The sequence below is a fragment of the Lepus europaeus genome, chromosome 13, assembly GCF_033115175.1.
Source record: "Lepus europaeus isolate LE1 chromosome 13, mLepTim1.pri, whole genome shotgun sequence".
Taxonomy (NCBI): domain Eukaryota; kingdom Metazoa; phylum Chordata; class Mammalia; order Lagomorpha; family Leporidae; genus Lepus; species Lepus europaeus.
In genome coordinates this window covers 80,155,214-80,174,730 of record NC_084839.1, presented here as the reverse complement: position 1 = coordinate 80,174,730, position 19,517 = coordinate 80,155,214, and the positions used below count along the sequence as shown (strand labels likewise).

General features: G+C 46.4%; 1 protein-coding gene across 1 annotated transcript in view; it reads left to right on the top strand.

Annotated features, from left to right (window-relative positions):
- Nucleotides 1-19,517, top strand: part of TRABD2A (TraB domain containing 2A) — an 84,634-nt gene that overhangs the window by 45,902 nt on the left and 19,215 nt on the right. Inside the window, exons 3-4 of the mRNA XM_062208726.1 lie at nucleotides 969-1,115; nucleotides 4,875-5,049. Coding sequence (XP_062064710.1) covers nucleotides 969-1,115; nucleotides 4,875-5,049 — 322 coding nt within the window. The remainder of the gene's footprint in view (nucleotides 1-968; nucleotides 1,116-4,874; nucleotides 5,050-19,517) is intronic.

Here is a 19,517-nt window from a genome sequence, read left to right as displayed (position 1 = left end):
AGCAGGGACACCGCCTGCGACAGTGTCATCCCATATAGGTGCTAGTTCAAGATCTGGATGAAGCTCCTGGCTGTGGCCTGGCCCAGCCCCAGCCTTGGCAGCCATTTGGGGAGTGAACCAGCAGATGGAAAATCTCCCTCTCCTCCCTCCCCTCTCCAATAGATAGATAAGTAAACAAATCTCTAAAACAAAATAAGGCACAGATACATGCAGCAGTTCCAGTCCTGTTCCCCTTTTCTTCCTTCTTGCCAATGTATTTATTTGAAAGGTAGAGTGATAGAGAAGATGAGAGATAGGGAGAGAGAGAGAGATCTTCCATCTTCTGCATCACTCCCCAATTGGCTGTAAAAAACTGGAACAGGGCCACGCCAAAGCCAGGAGCTTGGAATTCCATCTGAGTCTCCCACGTGGGTGGCTGGAGTCAAGCACTTGGGCCATCTTCTGCCACCTTCCCAGGTACATTAGCAGGAAGCAGGATCAGAGGCTGAGCGGCTGGGACGTAAACCCGTGCTGCAACATGGGGGGGGGGGGCGAGCATCACAGGACCCTGCTTAACTTGCTGCACTGCCACGTAGATCCTGTCCAGTCCCTTCTACAGCTGGAACCTGCTGGGGTCTCTCTGTGCTCCCAGCCCCTCCCGGACCTACCCCCGGCTTCTTCCTTACAAACCAGCTCTTTTGGTCCCTTTCCCTCTTGGCCAGCCTCAGGTTGAGGAGTCTAAGATTTTCCATGTCTGTGGAGGCAGTTCCCGAGGTGTTAGCCAAAGGAGGCTGATGTGGCCAGGACTGTCTTCTTTTCTTTGGATGCCAGGGATTCGTGCTCCCTTTTTCTAAGCAAAGTCTGTATGTCCTTACATAACCAATACAGAGGTGAGGCCGTTGCCAGCCGTGGACAAAAGAAACACGGTGGCCCCCAGCAGTTGCCGTGTCAGTGAACTTCAGAGGGCCCTCTGTTCTCTCCCCTTTCAGGTCATCTTTGCTTTGAATCAGACCCTCCTGCAGCAGGAGAGCCTGCGGGCCGGCAGCCTTCAGATCCCCTATACCACGGAGGATCTCATCAAACACTACAACTGTGGGGACCTCAGCTCGGTCATCTTCAGCCATGACAGCTCCCAGGTGAGTGCGCTTGACCTCTGCGGAGCTCAGCACGCATTTCAGTACTGCTCAAGATGAAAGACATTCCCTTCCCCTCTCCCCCAGTCCTGCCATGGCCCCCGGACATCTGTGTACAAAGGACTGAGGTCATGAAGGGCTCTAAAAATAAAATGGGCAGATGGAGATGTCTTTGAGGGATAACAAAGCGCTACCGAATGGGAACCTTTTAGGGACAGAGAGGATCGCGGGTGAGGGGTAGTGCCAGGATCCCAGGCAGAGGGTGAATCTCCAAAGGACTCAGCAGCGGGCAGCAGGAAGCCGCCTTCAGAGAGAACAAGGGATGCCAGTCTGGTGGCCTCCTGGCTGACTCAGGGGACACTTTGAGAAATGAGGGAGCGAGACTTTGGCTGTAGCTTCCAGTGGCTTCTAGAGAGATGTGAGCCTGTTCGTGTGTCCGTGGAGTTCTTGCAGGGGTGGTGCGTGAGGGCTGGGGGTGCAGCCAGCATTTGCGACATGGGTCATTCCGTGTTGCAGGATTGCAGCGTGAGTGTGGCTGTGCTGGTGGGGTGAGTATACGCCCAGGACCAGCCTTGCAGGTGGCATCGAGGGGAAAGAAGTGGCTGGTAAGGCCTCAGAGGCTGGATGGATATTTGTTATGTTTATTGGCAGGTTTGCCAAAGGCCAAAGCTTGGCCCTTCTCCTCCCCTCACTGAGAAGCTGCAAGTGCCTGCGAAGCTCTGAGGTGGGGAGGGTGCTGTCCGTCCCCACCGCTGTCTAGTGCCAGAGTCCTCATGTGTGAGGATGCTGGGGAGGAGGGCAGGGAGCTGGTGGGTGTGGGTGGTGCTGTCCAGGTGTACGTTAGATTTCCCGTAAGGAAAAGTGTGTGGACCTAAGAGGTGAAGGAGGAAGAGCAGCAACAGTGAGAGGGACAAGAGAAGCCATCTGCAGCATCAGCCAGGATTCGGTCATCTTGTTATAACAGATGTGTCCAAGGATATGATGGGAGTGGGGTTTAGCCTAGCAGCTGACACCGGTTCCCCTGTCCCATGTTGAGTACCTAGACTCCCTACCTGCCTCTGGCTCTGGACGCCAGCTTCCTGCTAAGGTCCACTCCGGGCAGCAGCAGTGATGGCTCAAGCGGTTGGGTCCCTGCCACCCCCATGGGAGACCTGGATTAAATTCCTGGTTCCCAGCTCCAGCCTGACCCAGTCCTGGCAGTTATAGGCACGTGGGGCATGAACCAGTGCCTGGGAGCTCTTTCTCTCAGCCTCTCAAGTAAACACATGAATAATAAAAATTAAAAGCAACTTAAAAGGTGCAAGGGGCTTTCCAGAAAGTCTAGAGAGAAAAGTATGAGTGAGGCAGAGCAAAGTGGGAGGAGCAGGGGAGTGAAGCGACAGGCATTGAGAGGGACAGTGGGAGGCGGTGGTGGTCATTCTTATGGGGGGGGAAATGGGCTAAAGGTTAAGATCAATTGAGAGATTGACACAGCAGAAAAAAGTTAACCTGGGCAGAGGAATTGGAACAATGCAGGGAGAATGGTGCGGGTTGCGGGGAGGACAGGGGACTGATACCTTACGCATTTTCACCCCTGTGGCTCCTCCATCCCCGGCCTGCCCACAGTGCCCCTTCCTTTGATGGGGTGTCTCTGAGAACGTACCTGCCATTGGGAGCATGTGAGGGCCAGACAGTCGGGGAGGAGTGGTGCAGGTTGGGGGTGATGTTTGGAGGTTAAAACATGTTTCAGGGTGGCTGTGGGAAGTTGTCACTTGCACATCCAGGGTTACTTGTGGAGAGGGTGGCACAGGGCGAGTGCTCTGCCAAAGATTAAAAATGAATATGAGGAGCTTTTGTAAACAACATTTTTTAATAAAAGATTTATTTTATTTATTTGAAAGAGTTACACATAGAGAGAAAGAGAGGCAGAGAGAGAAAGGTCTTCCTTCCATCCACTGGTTCACTCCCTAATTGGCCACAATGGCTGAAGCTGAGCTGATCCAAAGCCAGGAGCTTCCTCTGGGTCTCCCACATGGGTGCAGGGGCTCAAGGACTTGGGCCATCCTTCACTGCTCTCCCAGGCCATAGCAGACAGCTGGATTGGAAGTGGAGCAGCTGGGACTTGAACTGGCAGCCATATGGGATGTCGGCACTGCAGGTGGTGGCCTTACTCACTACGCCACAGCACCAGCACCCGATGTGATTTTTAAAAAAATGACAGAGGACAAGCTGAAGGCTGCAGATCTGAAAATGAGGGAATATCTTTCAGGAAGTAGCAAGAGGTGTGTTATTCAGGGCAGATGTGTGGTGTAGTGGGTTAAGCTGCCACCTGGGACACCTGCTTCCTGTATCAGTGTGAGTGCTGACTCCACTCTCCATTCCGGCTTCCTGCTATGCACTCACAAGGAGGCAGCAGGTAATGGCCACGTAGTTGGGTGCCCCCCACTCAAGAGGGAGATCCAGCTTGAGTTCCTAGCTCTGCCTTGGACCTGGCTGGTCCTTTGCTGCTGTGGGCATTCTGGGTGTGAACTAGTGGGTGGGAGATCTCTGTGTGTGTCTCTTGCTGATTTGCCAATAATGGAAACAAATGCATTTAAAACAAGACCTGTTATCCAAAAAGGAAACTGGTGGCTCCACTGCAGACTGTGGAGACTGTCAGTGTTTTTGAGAGGCTGCTGGGAGGAGGAGAAGCAAGTGGGATAGGCATGGGGCTAAGGTAATGGTTAGCCTTGGGAAGCCATGGAGGCAGCAAGTGCTCAGGGAAGGGATGTGAGCCCAGGTTGGGGTGGGAGAAAACCACGGGCTATCCTCTCCTACAGCACCGAGTTGCAAGAACCACTTTGGTTGTCACAGTTGTGGTGGACTTGTATCCTGTCATTGATTGCTACACTGAAAGCAGTCAATGTGTATATCAGAATCAGGTGCAACACTTCCCCAGTAGGGCAAGGAACACGGAGAAAGCTAGAGAGAGAATAGGAAGTGGAGAAGTGACAAAAATGTAAGTGTATCAGCTTTATAAAACAGCTAAGTGTTTATGGAAATTACATGTTTTTGGTAGTAGAATAATAATTATTTATTCTAAAGTATGTTACTGCCTAAAACGATTTTCATGAAAAAGCATGTGTGAATTAAACAAGTTAAAACTGTGGATGTGCTATGTAAAGATACTGTCTCCTTATATAAACATGTGGTGTCAGAATCATTTAAGTGGAATAGAAATACTGTCTTAAATAGCCTAAGAGTTCCTGCGTGCACTGCATTTAGTACTTTTTCACTTTGGCTACAGGTGAGATTATGGTTGGAAACATAGCATATAGGAGACCACGAGAGAACAATGTGACCGCCCCCTACATGTGATCTCCCACCCACTAGTTCACTCCCCTTTTAAAGACATTTATTTATATAGTTATCTACCTACCTACCTACCTATTTATTTGAAAGGCAGAGTGACAGAGAGAGAAGGAGAGCTTCTATTCACTGTTGCGCTCCTTAAATGCCTGCAACAGCAGGTGGTTGGGTCAGGCCAAAGTCAGGAGCCAGGAACTCCATCCCGGTCCCCCATGTGGGTGGCAGGGACTCAGGTACTTGAGTCGTCACCTGCTGCCTCCCAGGGTGTATTAGCAGGGAGCTGGTTCAGAAGCAGAACGGCCGGGACTCCAGCTCACACTCCAATATGGGATGCAGGCATCTGGGTGGCTAGCGGATTTGATGCTCATATGAAACAACTGTGTTAATAACTGTATTGCACTTAAGTTATTCTTTTTCCTTTTTCTCTTGATGGAGGTTCCGAATTTTATTAACGCCACGCTCCCGCCTCAGGAACGCATCACCGCCCAGGAGATTGACAGCTACTTCCGCAGGGAGCTGATCTACAAGCGCAATGAGAGAATGGGGAAGCGGGTCAAGGCCCTTTTGGAGGAGTTCCCTGACAAAGGCTTTTTCTTTGCCTTTGGAGCTGGTGAGTTGCAGGGAGTTTCTGATTAGCCTCTGGGGGCTGATGGTTCTCTATGAAGGGAATGTTAGAGGCTTTCTAACTTGTTCCATTCTTATTACCCCAGCCTCACAGTAGCCTTGAAAACCCACAGGGTGGAACTGTGGTAGCTGTGAAAACCAGTCACCTAGCAGATGCCAGCGGGCAGAATGGGTTTGAAGCTCCCCCAAGTCCCCCATTCAATGACTTGTCACTGTTTGACCTGTTTGTTGAAAGTTTTACTTCCAAGCTGGTCCTTTTTTTTTTTTTTTTTAGATTTTATTTTTGAAAGGTAGAGTTAGACAGTGAGAGGGAGAGACAGAGAGGTCTTCATCTGCTGGTTCACTCCCCAACTGGCCCCAACGCCTGGAGCTGGGCCAATCCAAAGCCAGAAGCTTCTGGGTCTACCATGTGGATGCTTGGGTCATCTTCCACTGCCTTCCCGGGCCATAGCTGAGAGCTCAATCGGAAGCGGAGCAGCTGGGACTCGAACCGGAGCCCATATGGGATGCTGGCATCGCAGGTGGAGGATTAACTTGCTCCACAGTGTCGGCCCCTCACGGTGGTCATGATTTGGCCTGATTCACAGTCTACTGTAATACGTTGTGGATAGCTGGTGGGAGGAGGCAGGAGAGGAAACAGTGAGCCTAGTTAGGAGGATGCTGCCATCAGTCATATAGGACATGCTGGTGGCTTTGATCCAGACAGTTGCAGTGGCAATGAAAAGAGATAGGCTCAAGTCAGACACATTTTGAAATATGGCCGATAGAGCTTGCTATTGGGTTAGGTAGAGGAGAACAGAAATGCAAGCAGTCCTGGATGTTACCAGTAATTAGGCCCTCAGTAACCAGGTAGATGGTGGTGCCTCTTATGGGGACAGAAAGGGGGGTTGTTTGGATTCCAGGGTGTTTGCTGAAAACAATCAAGGGCATTGTTTAATATCATAGCTGCCTAACACAGCAAAATCAGTTGGGGTTGGGGCCAGTGCTGTGGTGCAGTGGGTTAATGCCCTGGCCTGAAGCACCAGCATCCCATATGGGCACCGGTTTTAGTCCCGGCTGCTCCTCTTCCAATCATGCTCTCTGCTATGGCCTAGGAAAGCAGTAGAAAATGGCCCAAGTCCTTGGGCCCCTGCACCCACATGGGAGACCTGGAAGAAGCTCCTGGCTCCTACTTTGGATCAGCGCAGCTCCGGCCGTTGCGGCCATCTGGGGAGTGAACCATTGGATGGAAGACCTCTCTCTCTTTCTCTGTGTAACTCTGACTTTCAAATAAATAAATAAATCTTTAAAAAAATCAGTTGGGGCTTCCAAGGGACTGAATTTAAAAAGTGTGAAAGGAAATAGAAGTGCCCCAGAGGTGATTTTTGAAAGCTGTGACATATTCCCCAGAGTCTAGAATGTCCTGTGCATGAGGAGAGCTGTGCGCATGTTTAGGGAAGACCCAAGAAGGTCCTCATCTCTCACCTCTGCCCGATCTTGAGACTCTGGACAAATAGAGAGTGAAAGTGTAGGCAGGGTTGTAAAGGCATGGCCCAGAACTCACACAGCCCCTCTGCAGAGGCTGGGAAACTTACTGCGTTTGGTCATTTGTGGAAATTTCTGTTCATTCGTTACCTGACTGCTCAGCTCACTGGGCGACTTCAGAGACCACACAAGACAAAGAATACAGACTTTACAGGGTTGGTCCTGGGGAGTCACTACTAAACTGTGGTAAGAACAGCAAGATAGCCAGGGAAGCCAGGTGTTCAGAGATGGCACACCAACATATTTAAAATGTCCAGTTTTCAGCACAAATCTATGGCCATTTCTAGGAAAAAAACCAATCAGTAGAAACTGTCTTTGTGGAAGCTCATATATTAGATTTACTAGAAGAGTTTTAACCCAGCTGTTATAAATATGTTGAAAGAGCTAAAATAAGCCATATCTAAGGAGTTGAGGAAAATTTCAGAATAATATCTCAGCAAATACAGACTATCCATAAAGAGAGAAATTAGGAAACAGAACCAGATTCTGGAGAGTGTGGTAGCTGACATGAAAAATTCACTAGAGGGACTGAGCAGTACATTTGAGCTGGCAGAAGGAATCCACATACGTGACTATGGGCTGATTGAGACTATTCAGTATGAGAAAAGGAGAGGAAAAAGAATGAATAAAAATGGCCGGCGCCGCGGCTCAACAGGCTGATCCTCCGCCTTGCGGCGCCAGCACACTGGGTTCTAGTCCTGGTCGGGGTGCCGGATTCTGTCCCGGTTGCCTCTCTTCCAGGCCAGCTCTCTGCTATGGCCCAGGAGTGCAGTGGAGGATGGCCCAAGTGCTTGGGCCCTGCACCCCATGGGAGACCAGTAGAAGCACCTGGCTTCGGATCAGCGCAGTGCGCTGGCCACAGCATGCCAGCCACGGCGGCCATTGGAGGGTGAACCAGCAGCAAAAGGAAGACCTTTCTGTCTCTCTCACTGTCCATTCTGCCTGTCAAAAAAAAAAAAATAAAATAAAAATGAATAGATTGAGGCCAGTGCTGCGGCATAGCAGGTTAAGCCTCTGCTTGCTGCACCAGCATCCCATATGGGTGCTGGTTCAAGTCCCAGCTGCTCCACTTCCAATTCAGCTCCAATGGAAGATGACTCAAATATCTGGGCCCTTGCACTCATGTGAGAGACCTGGAAGAAGCTCCTGGCTTCAGATCAGCCCAGCTTCAGCCACTGTGGCCGTTTGGGGAGTGAACCAGTGGATGGAAGACCTCTCTGTCCCTCCTCTCTCTGTCTGTAATTCTGCCTCTCAAATCTTTTTAAAAAATGAGCAGATCAGGCCGCTGCTGCGGCTCACTAGGCTAATCCTCCACCTGCGGCGCTGGCACCCCAGGTTCTAGTCCCGGTTGGGGAGCCAGATTCTGTCCCGGATGCTCCTCTTTCAGTCCAGCTCTCTGCTATGGCCCGGGAGTGCAGTGGAGGATGGCCCAAGTGCTTGGGCCCTGCACCCGCATGGGAGACCAGGAGGAAGCACCTGGCTCCTGGCTTTGGATCAGCACAGCACGCCGGCTGCAACACACTGGCCGTAGCGGCCACTCTGGGGGTGAACCAACGGAAAAAGGAAGACCTTTCTCTCTGTCTCTCTCTGTCTCTCTCTTTCGCTAACTCTGCCTGTCAAAAAAAAAAAACAAAAAACAAAAAACAAAAAACAAAAAACCAGATCTACAGAGACTTGTGGGACATCTTCATGTATACCAGTGTATACTTAGCGGGATTCCTACAGGAGAGGAGAGGAGAGAAAGGAACAGAATGGATAGTTGAATGAAGTCCAAAAGTTTATGAAAGCTATCAGTGCAAATTCAATGAATGAACTCTTAGGTCCACGCCAAGCTGCCTCACAGCCACACTGTCAAAAGCCACAAGTAAGAAGAAATCTTCAAAGCGCTGCAGTGGAGCAACTTACTGCATGTAAAGGATCCATGAGAAGATGAACAGAAGATTTCTCAACAGAGCCCAGGAGACTTTGGGGTGTGTGTGTGTGGCATATTAAAAGTGCTAAAATAGGCCGGTGTTGTGGCTTAACAGGCTAATCCTCCGCCTTGCAGCGCCGGCACACCGGGTTCTAGTCCCGGTTGGGGCGCCGGATTCTATCCCGGTTGCCCCTCTTCCAGGCCAGCTCTCTGCTGTGGCCCGGGAAGGCAGTGGAGGATGGCCCAAGTCTTTGGGCCCTGCACCCGCATGGGAGACCAGGAGAAGCGCCTGGCTCCTGGCTTCGGATCAGCGAGATGCGCCGGCCGCAGCGGCCATTGGAGGGTGAACCAACGGCAAAAAGGAAGACCTTTCTCTCTGTCTCTCTCTCTCACTATCCACTCTGCCTGTCAAAAAATAAAAATTAAAAAAAAAAAAAGTGCTAAAATAAAATGACAACATTTCCACTTCCAGCAAAACTACAAAAATTAAGAGGAAATTAAGATATCTTTAGATAAATAAAAACAGAATTTTTCATTAGCAGACCTATCCTTCGAGAAACAATGAAAGGAATCCTTTAGGCTGAAAGGAAAGGCTGCCACACAGTAACTGAAATCCACAGGGAATGGTAAAGCATATCAGTAGGTAGGAAGGGAAACATAAAAGATAGTGAACATGCATTTCTGATTATAATTCTTTTCTTACCTCTCTGGATTATACAATTACATAAAGCAATAATCATAAAATTTGTATGAATGGATTTATAATATATAAAGTTGTAATTTATGAAAATAGGAAAGAACTATGTTATAGGAAAGTTATGCTATTCAATTATGATAATATTAATTCAAATTGAAGGGTTTTAAGTTGTTAATTGTTATTCCTAGAGCAGACACTAAGAAAATAACTGAAAACATGCAGTAAAAAAAGCAAAAAGAGAATTAAAATGTGGTACTAGAAAATATCTCTTTAATATTTAAAACAGTTATAAAGGGGCAGAAGGAGAAGAGAAATATGACATATAGAAAAGAGATAGTAGGGCCGGCATTGTGGCATAACGGGTCAAGCCACTGCCTGCAGTGTTGGCATCCCATATTGGTGCTGGTTTCAGTTCTGGCTACTCCACTTCTGATCCAGCTCCCTGTTACCGTGCCTGGGGAAGCAGTGGAAGATGGCCCAAGTGCTTGTGCCCTTGCCATTCATGGAAGAGCCCCAGATGGAGTTCTTGGCTCCTGACTTCAGCTTTACCCAGCCCCCACTCTCCCAGCCCTTTGGGGAGTGAGGTAGCAGATAGAAGGTCTCTTTCTCTCTATTTCTCCATTTTTCCCTGTCAGTTTTTCAAATAATAAATCATTAAAAAGAAAAGAATTAGCATAATTCTGTATTATCAGTAATGACCTTAAATACAAATGTAAATAGAAATATAAGCAATCAGAATATGGCAGAACAGATAAAAAATGGTCCATCTAGTTGTACTTTTTATGTCTATAAGCGATTAAGGTTTTTTTTTTAGGATTTATTTATTTGAAAGGCAGTTTTAAAATTTTTTTAACTTTTATTTAATAAATATAAATTTTCAAAGTTGTACTTTTGGATTATAGTGGCTTTCCCCCCCATAACCTCCCTCCCACCCGCAACCATCCCATCTCCCACTCCCTCTCCCATCCCATTCATATCAAGATTCATTTTCAATTATCTTTATATACAGAAGATCAACCTAGTATATACTAAGTAAAGATTTCAACAGTCTGCACCCAGATACACAAAGTATAAAGTACTGTTTGAGTTCTAGTTATACTGTTAATTCACATAGTACAACACATTAAGGACACAGATCCTACATGAGGAGTAAGTGCATAGTGACTTCCATTGTTGATTTAGCAATTGGCACTCTTGTCTATGGCGTCAGTAATCACCCAAGGCTCTTGTCATGAGCTGCCAAGGCTATGGAAGCCTCTTGAGTTTGCCAACTCCGATCTTATTTAAACAAGGCCATAGTCAAAGTGGAGGTTCTCTCCTCCCTTCAGAGAAAGGTACCTCCTTCTTTGATGGCCCATTCTTTCCGCTGGGATCTCACTCAGAGATCTTTCATTTAGGTCATTTTTTTTGCCACAGTGTTTTGGCTTTCCACGCCTGAAATACTCTCATGGGCTTTTTAGCCAGATCTAAATGCCTTAAGGGCTGATTCTGAGGCCAGAGTGCTGTTTAGAACATCTGCCATTCTATGAGTCTGCGGTGTATCCCACTTCCCATGTTGGATCATTCTCTCCTTTTTAATTCTATCAGTTATTAGCAGACACTAGTCTTGTTTATGAGATCCCTTTGACACTTAATCCTATCATTATGATCAGTTATGGACTGAAACTGATCACTTTGACTAGTAAGATGGCACTGATACATGCCACCTTGAAGGGATTGAATTGGAATCCCCTGGCACGTATCTAACTCTACCATTAGAGGTAAGGCTGATTGAGCATGTGATGAAAGGCAGATTTATAGACAAGGACAGGGAGGCCTTTAATCCACTGGTTCACTCCTCAGATGGCCTCAATGGCCAGGGCTGGCTCAGACTGAAGCCAGGAGCTTCTTCCAGGTCTCCCACATGGGTACAGGGGCTCAAGCACTTTGGGCCATCTTCTGCTACTTTCCCAGGCCATTAGCAGAGAGCTAGATGGGAAGTGGAGCTGCTGGGACTTGAACTGGTGCCCACATGAGATCCCTGTGCTGTAGGTGGAAGTTTAACCTACTATGCCACAACATCAAGCCCCAGGGATTCAGTTTAGATTCAAAGGCATAAATAGACTGAAGGTACAAGAATGGAAAAAAATATACCTTGAAAACAGTAATTAAAAGAAAGTTGGAGTGGCTGTCAGAAAAAACTGACTTCAAATAAAAATTTAGTATCAGATAAAGGACATATTTTAATAATAAAAGGGTCAGTCCAGTAGGAAGGCATAACACATGTTCATCTAATAACATTACATTAATAACATTAAATACATGGAGTGAAACCAGATAGAGCTGAAGAACTACTAGATGGACAATAAAAGTGGGAGACGACAGCCTAGGATGGTTACTGGCGCCATAAACTAGAGTGTCAATTTGTTGAGTCAACAACAGGAGCCACTGTGCACTTGCTCCTCATGTAGGATCTCTGTCCTTAATGTGCTGTACATTGTGATTTAATGCTATAACTAGTACTCCAACAGTATGTTTCACTTTGTGTTTCTATGTGGGTGCAAACTGTTGAAATCTTTATACTAAATTGATCTTCTGTATATAAAGAGAATTGAAAATGAATCTTGATGCAAATGTAAGGGGAGAGGGAGCGGGAGAGGGGAGGGTTGCGGGTGGGAGGGAAGTTATGGGGGGGGGGAAGCCATTGTAATCCATAAGCTGTACACTGGAAATTTATATTCATTAAATAAAAGTTAAAAAAAAATGAAAAAAAAAAAAAGAATGCCAAAAAAAAAAAAAAAAGTGGGAGATTTTATTTAAAAAATTTAAAATTGGCCGGCGCCACGGCTCAACAGGCTAATCCTCCACCTGCGGCGCCAGCACACTGGGTTCTAGTCCCGGTCTAGGCATCGGGTTCTGTTCCGGTTGCCCCTCTTCCAGTCCAGCTCTCTGCTGTGGCCCGGGGGTGCAGTGGAGGATGGCCCAAGTGCTTGGGCCCTGCACCCGCATGGGAGACCAGGAGAAGCACCTGGCTCCTGGCTTCGGATCAGTGCGGTGCGCCGGCCACAGCAGCCATTGGAGGGTGAACCAACGGTAAAGGAAGACCTTTCTCTCTGTCTCTCTCTCTCACTGTCCACTCTGCCTGTCAAAAGAAAAATTTAAAATTTATTTTCGTTTTACTTGAAAGGCCTCACGGACAGATATAGAGAGATCTTCCAGCCTCTGGTTCATTGCCCAGATGCCTACAATAGCTAGGGCTGAAGCAACGTGAAGCCAGGAGCCCAGAAGTCCAGCTGGATCTCCTGTGTGGGTGGTAGGGACTAAAGCACTTGAACCATCGTCTGCTGCCTCCCAAGGTGTCCATCAGCAGGAAGCTGGAATCAGAAGCGGGGGCTGGGACTCAAACTGAGGCATTGCAGTGTGGGATGCAGGCATCCCAAGTGGTGTCTTAACTGTTGAGCCAAATGCTTGCTCCCATTAATTGATGTTTGAATGTTCTACCAGCCTTGCACACTTGAAATAAATCCCATTTGTGTATATTCTTTTGATACATCATTGGGTCCTAGTTGCTGATATTTGTTGAAGAGTTTTACATACATGTTCATGGGAGATATTGGTCTCTGATTTTCCTGTCTTGGAATGTCTTTATCTGGTTTTGGTCTTAGGGTAATACTGGCCTTGTAGAATGGGAGAGGAATCTTATTTTTTAAATATTTATTTATTTCTTTGAAAGTCAGAGCTACACAGAGAAGGAGAGACAGAGAGGTCTTCCATCCCCTGGTTCACTCTCCAGTTGGCTGCAACAGCTGGAGCTGCGCCGATCTGAAGCCAGGAGCCAAGAGCTTTTTCTGAGTCTCCCATGGGGTGCAGGGGCCCAAGGACTTGGGCCATCTTCTACCGCTTTCTCAGACAGTAACAAGTTTTGGTGATGATGTGGAGAAGTTGGCACCCTCACACATTGCTATTGGGGGTGTAAAATGGTGCAATCGTTTTGGAAAATTGACAGTTTATTAAAATCAAGCATAGACCTATCCTTTGAGTCAACATTTTGACTCAAAAACATGTATTCATGCAGAAATTTGTACATGAATGTTTGTAGCAGCATTAATTATAAAAGCCAATCCAAGTGTCGGTCAACTGATGAATGCATAAATAAAAATGATATATCTGTACAGTGGAATATTACTCAGCTGTGAAAAGGAAAGAAGTGCTGATGCACACTACATGTGAAGCGGAAAAAGCCACTCACCAAATTCTACACCTTGTAGTATTTATTTGAAATTTACATTTACATGAAATGTCCAGAACAGGCAAATCTGTACAGACAGAAAGGAGATTGCCAGGGACTAGAAGCAGGAAAGAATAGGGAGTATTGCCGTTGGATGCACTTTCCAGGGGTGGGAATGATGTAAATTTTTTTTTTATTTTTTATTTTGTTTTTGAATTTTTTAAGTAAGCAAATATATTCTTTATATTCTTTTTTTTTTTTTTTTTTGTTAAGATTCATTTGAAAGGCAGAGTTACACAGAGAGAGGAGAGACAGAGAGAGGTCTTCCATCTGCCAGTTCACTCCCCAAATGGCTGCAATGGCTGGAGCTGTGCCTATCCGAAGCCAGGAGCCAGGAGCTTCTTCTGGGTCTCCCACATGGGTGCAGGGGCCCAAGCACTTGGGCCATATTCCACTGCTTTCCCAGGCCATAGCAGAGAGCTAGATCAGAATAGAAGCATTCAGGATTAGAACCGGCACCCATATGGGATACAGGCACTGCAGACAGGGGTTTTACCTGCTATGCCACAGTGCTGGCCCCATTGAATTTTTTTTTTTTTAAGGTGAATGAATTTCATATCTACAAGTTTAGGAGCATAGTAATACTTCCCACCCTAATATCCCTCCTTTCCACACTCCTACCCTTCCTCCTTCCTTTCCCATTCCTTCAATTTTCACAATGATGAACTCTATTTTATACTCAAAAGGTTAACCCTGGGGCCGGCACTGTGGCGTAGTGGGTGAAGCTGCTACCTGCAGTGCCCGTATCCCATATGGGTGCCATTTCGAGTCCTGGCTGTTCCACTTCTGATTCAGCTCTCTGCTATGCCTGGGAAAGCAGATGGCCCAAGTCCTTGGACCCCTGCACCCATGTGGGAGACCCAGAAGAAGCTCCTGGCTATGGTTGGGCGCAGCTCCAGCTGTTGTGGCCATCTGGAGAGTAAATCAGCAGATGGAAGACTTTCTCCCTCTGCCTCTGCCTTTGCCTCGCTGTAATTTTGCCTTTCAGATAAACAGATAAATATTAAAAAAAAGTCAGTGAAAGAGTAACCCTACACTAAGTAAAGAATTCAACAAATAGTAATAAGAAAAAAGCACTATTCCTCAATGTAGAGACAAGGGCTGTAAATAATCATCAAATCTCAAAATGTAATGCATAGGAGTGAAACTGACATTTTTGGTACTCTGTTAGTTACCATGGGTCAGAGAAAGCATATGGTATTTGTCTTTTTGGGATTGGCTTATTTTACTGATCTTTTGTATTGTTTTTGTTTTAATTTTTATTTAATTTTGATTTATTCTCTACTTTTGGGTTTAATTTGTTGTTGTTTTTTCTAGGTCTTTGAGATGCATTGAAAGCTTGTTTATTTGGTGCCTTTTCAGTTTTTTTTGACGTAGGCACTGATTGCTATAAACTTTCCTCTTAACCTTGTTTTTCTGTATCCCATAAGTTTTGATACGTTGTATTGTTATCTTCATTTGTTTCCACAAAATTTTTAATTTCCTTTTTGATTTATTCTATGACTCACTTTTTATTCAGGAGCATGTTGTTCAGTCTCCATGTGTTTGCATATTTTGTAGAGATTCTTAATTTATTAATTTCCAGCTTCATTCTACTGTGGTCAGAGAAGATGCATGGTATGATTTCAGTTTTTTGAATTTGTTGAGACTTGTTTTATGGCCTACTGTATGGTCAATCCTAGAGAAAGTTCTGTGCACTAATGAAAACAATGTATGTTCTTCAACTGTGGGATGAAAGATTCTATAGATATGTTAGGTCCATTTAGTCTATGGTGTCGATTAGCTCTGTTGTTTCTTTGTTGATTTTCTGTCTAGTTGATCTGTCCATTGATGAAAATAGAATGTTGAAGTCCCCCATTAATATTGTATTGGAGTCTATTGAAGATCTTTCCTAGTCTTGTCTATTAGGTGTTCTATGTGCCGTGTGTACTTAGATGTCCCTTTCTTTCTCCAAGTTAGAGAAGTTTTCTGTTATATCACTGAGTAGGCCTTCTAATCCAGTCTCTCTTTCCACACATTCAGGAATGCCTAAGACCCTTATGTTGGGTCATTTAATGGTATCCCATAAGTCTCCAATATTGTTTTTAATTTTTCTAATTTCTTCTTCTTCTTTTTTTTTTCTTAGTCTGACACATTTCCAGTGATTTGTCTTTTAGCTCAGATATTTTTTCTTCTGCCTCACTAAGTCTGTTGTTATGGTTTTCCATTGTGTATTTTATTTGATATTTCTAATTCTTCATTTCTAATATTTCATTTTGATTTTTCTTCAGAATCTCAATTTCATGAGAAAATTTTTCATTCTTGTCATGTATGGGTTTAACTCACTAATTTGCTTCTCATTGCTTCTGAGTAATCTTATGTTTTTTTTTTTAATTTCTTTTCAGACATTTCATTAATCTCTTTGTCTTTCCATTCTAATATTGAAGAGTGATGTTCCTTTTAGAGAGTCATGTTGTCTTACTTATTCTTATTTCTTGAATTTCTGCATTTATTTTTAGGTATTTATGGAAATACTTGTTAGTTTTCCCCTCTGATGGATTCTATCTGAACAATGCCTCTGTGGCTCAGTGGAGTGTCTTCTCTCTCAGCAAATCGCAGAATTTTGTGCTGGGTGTGGCCAGGGAGCTCTGGTGGTGCTGCAGGGTTGGGTGAGAATATAGAGTAACACCCAAGTTGGGTTTGGTAGATCTCTATTGTCAGGAGGGGAGAGGGTATGATCATGCCTCTTGGTACAATCACAACCTCACCTCCTCTGTTCCAAGGTAATCTGTGACCAGGCTTTATCCCACAGTGGCTACGACCTCATCCATGCTGGTGCATGAACTGCATGCACAAAGGATCTTTGTGGTCCTCAGTGTGAGGAGGAAACCCTCTGCAATGACCCACTCCTGTCTCTGTGATTGTCCAGAGGTCCTGTTACACGTTGCACCGTATTGTTGAGTCACAGAATTCCCACAGTCACAGCACACAAGGCTCCCTCATTCATGGAGTGCAGAGGGTTTGTGTGGCCTTGCAAGCCTGCCCATCCACGGAGAGAGCAGAGATGTTCCCAGATCCAGCTGCCGGTAGGTGCTCCACCTTGGCAGTCTGAGCCCTGGAGCTTGTGATATGTTGAGGGGATGGGGACACTGCATAGTCCTAAGTGGGTGTCCAGCCCCCTGTCAACACTCCAGCCAGGCTTAAAGTCAGAGGGGAACATGACTTTTCCCCTCTGCGCACAGACAAGAGGCACTGTAGCCTCTCCTGGTGTTAAAATGGTGCTTCTCCCCACCAGCTGATGGGTGTTCTTGTTAGTGTATGGGGAGAAAGAATTGTGCTTTTTTTTAAGCTGGATTAGATGGGTACCCTGCCTTCTCTAGGGCTCCAGGCCAGACCCAAAGGCAGTGTGGTCTGCAAGGTACGGGCTGCTGAAGTGTGCTCTCAGCTCGCTCTGCACAGCTGGTGTCTCCTCTGGCTCCTGACTGCCGGGTCGTCTGCGCTGTCTGAGTTTGTGGCTGTGTGGTTGCACCTTCCACGCTGCTGGATGGTGTCTCTCTTCCTTCCGTAGGAGTTCACTGCAAACTTCTCTCCAACTCTACCCTGGGAATGAGCTTTGTCTGCTTTTCTTCTATTTCCCCCTGGTCAAATGCAGCATGTATGTTCCCTGTTCAGCCATCTTGGAGGGAGCAATAGGAATGTTTTGAAATTAGTGGTGGTGACTGTGTGACTTTCTGAATATTCTATAAAAAAACTTCACTGAATTGTATACTTTAAAAGGATGAAGTTTATGCAGATTGCATTCAAATATGGCTACTACAAAAATGAGGGATCTGGCTTGTTCACTGAAACATCTTGTTCTACCACCCAAATCAACAGCCGTTTCTTCTGTTCATCTGATGTTTCATATTTGGGTTGTGCACTGGAGGCATTGTTGGGTGTGGCCTGTTTCAATAAGTGTCTTTCTCTAACAAAGCTGTTAAAGGACCTTGACCTCGGTACCCTGATGGTGATGCAGGTCTCAGATGCCCCTGTGGCTCGTGTCCTAGTGGGAGCATCAGGAAAGCTTTGTCCTAAGGTGGAGTCCTGTGTTCCTGTAGATGCAAAGGGTGCTGGTTCTGTTCCTGCAGGCAAAGCTTCTAGCCCAGTGTGGGCCTTGGCTTTCTACTCCTGTGAACTCCATTGTCTCCCAAATGCTTTTCCTGTGTTCAGAGTCAGAAGGATGGGGCGCTGGGCAGAGGGGAAGTGTAGTCATGAGTTCTGGCTGGCGGGGGGATGGGCAGCTTCGTTGGAGCAGTCTGGCGGGCATGTCGTTGGGATTGGAGCTTTGTCAGGAAGACGGCAAGGGTGACACTGCAACACCTGGGCATGCCTGATTCTCAGGGTCCAGCTCATCTGGATCCAGTGCTGGACGAGGCCTCACAGCCCCAGGCACTCCAGGTGTCACGAGGGCCTGCATTGGCTCCTTCTGGGGCCAACTTGCCTGTCAGTGGTTCCTTTCTCTCTGTGCCCTCTGACACTCAGTTGAGCAGAAATTATTCTGCTCACCCTTGGAAGCTTAAAATTTGAAAAGCTGTGTGGTAGCATACTTAAAACAATTTTTAAAAAGATTTATTTATTAGAAAGATTTACAGAGAGAGGTAGAAGCAGAGAGAGAGGTCTTCCATCTGCTGGCTCACTCCCCAAATGACTGTAATGGCCAGAGCTGAACTGATCCGAAGCCAGGAGCTTATTCTGGGTCTCCCATGCCGGTGCAGGGGCCCAAGGACTTGGGCCATCTTCTACTGCTTTCCCAGGCCACAGCAGAGATCTGGATAGGAAGTGCAGCAGCTAGGATTCGAACTGGTGCCCATATGGGATGCCAGCACTGCAGTGATGCTTCAACCTGCTGTGCCACAGTGCAAGCCCCCAAACAAATTTTAACTCATTCATTTGAGAGAACAAGTGAGTCCCACCTGCTGATTGACACCCTTAAATGCCTGCAATGACTGGGGCTAAGGCTAGGCACAATCCAGGTCTCCCCCGAGTGTGGCAGGAACCCATCCACTTGAGCCATCTTTGCTGTCTCCCAAGGTCTGCAGAGGCAGAAAGCTGGACTCAGGAGCCAGAAATTAAACCTAGGTGATCCAATGTGGGACACGGGCCAGGCTGAACACTCTAATAGCAAATTTCGAATGCAAAGTGAGGGTAACCTAGAAATGAAAGCATCAGAGCTTAACAATCAAATAGCAACCTTTGTTGCAGAGATCCGGGGATCAAATGTGAAGATGAGAAATGGGGCTCACCTGTAGAGTTGGGGAAAGGAAAGCATGGAAGTCACAGGTGCTCTCAAAAAGTCTAATCACTTGTTCTCAATTGCTGTTCAGGTCAGTAAATGAGCTATCACTAGTGGTAAAAGACAGGACTTTTTCTTACTTATGTTTAAGGTAAAATATCGGCCGGCGCTGTGGCGGCTCACTAGGCTAATCCTCTGCCTTGCGGCGCCGGCACACCGGGTTCTAGTCCCGGTCGGGGCGCCGGATTCTGTCCCGGTTGCCCCTCTTCCAGGCCAGCTCTCTGCTGTGGCCTGGGAGTGCAGTGGAGGATGGCCCAAGTGCTTGGGCCCTGCACCCCATGGGAGACCAGGAGAAGCCCCTGGCTCCTGCCATCGGATCAGCGCAGTGCGCCGGCCGCAGCGCGCCAACCGCGGCAGCCATTGGAGGGTGAACCAACGGCAAAGGAAGACCTTTCTCTCTCTCTCTCTCTCTCTCTCACTGTCCACTCTGCCTGTAAAAAAAAAAAAAAAAAAAGGTAAAATATCATTTTATTTTTAAATTTTTTTTCTAGCTATTTTATATATTTCCCCCCAAAACCTTTTATATAAGGAATGTAAACTTCGCACATTTTATAACAACAACTTTAGGAACATGGTGATTCTTTGCACAGTATGTGCCCTCCCACCCCTCTTCCTCCTCCCTCTCATATTTCCATTCTTTCTTTTTACTAAGATCTATTTTCAATTAACTTTATACACATAAGATTTACTTTATGTTAAGTAAAGAATTCAACAAATAGTATAAAAAAACTGTTCCTCAACAA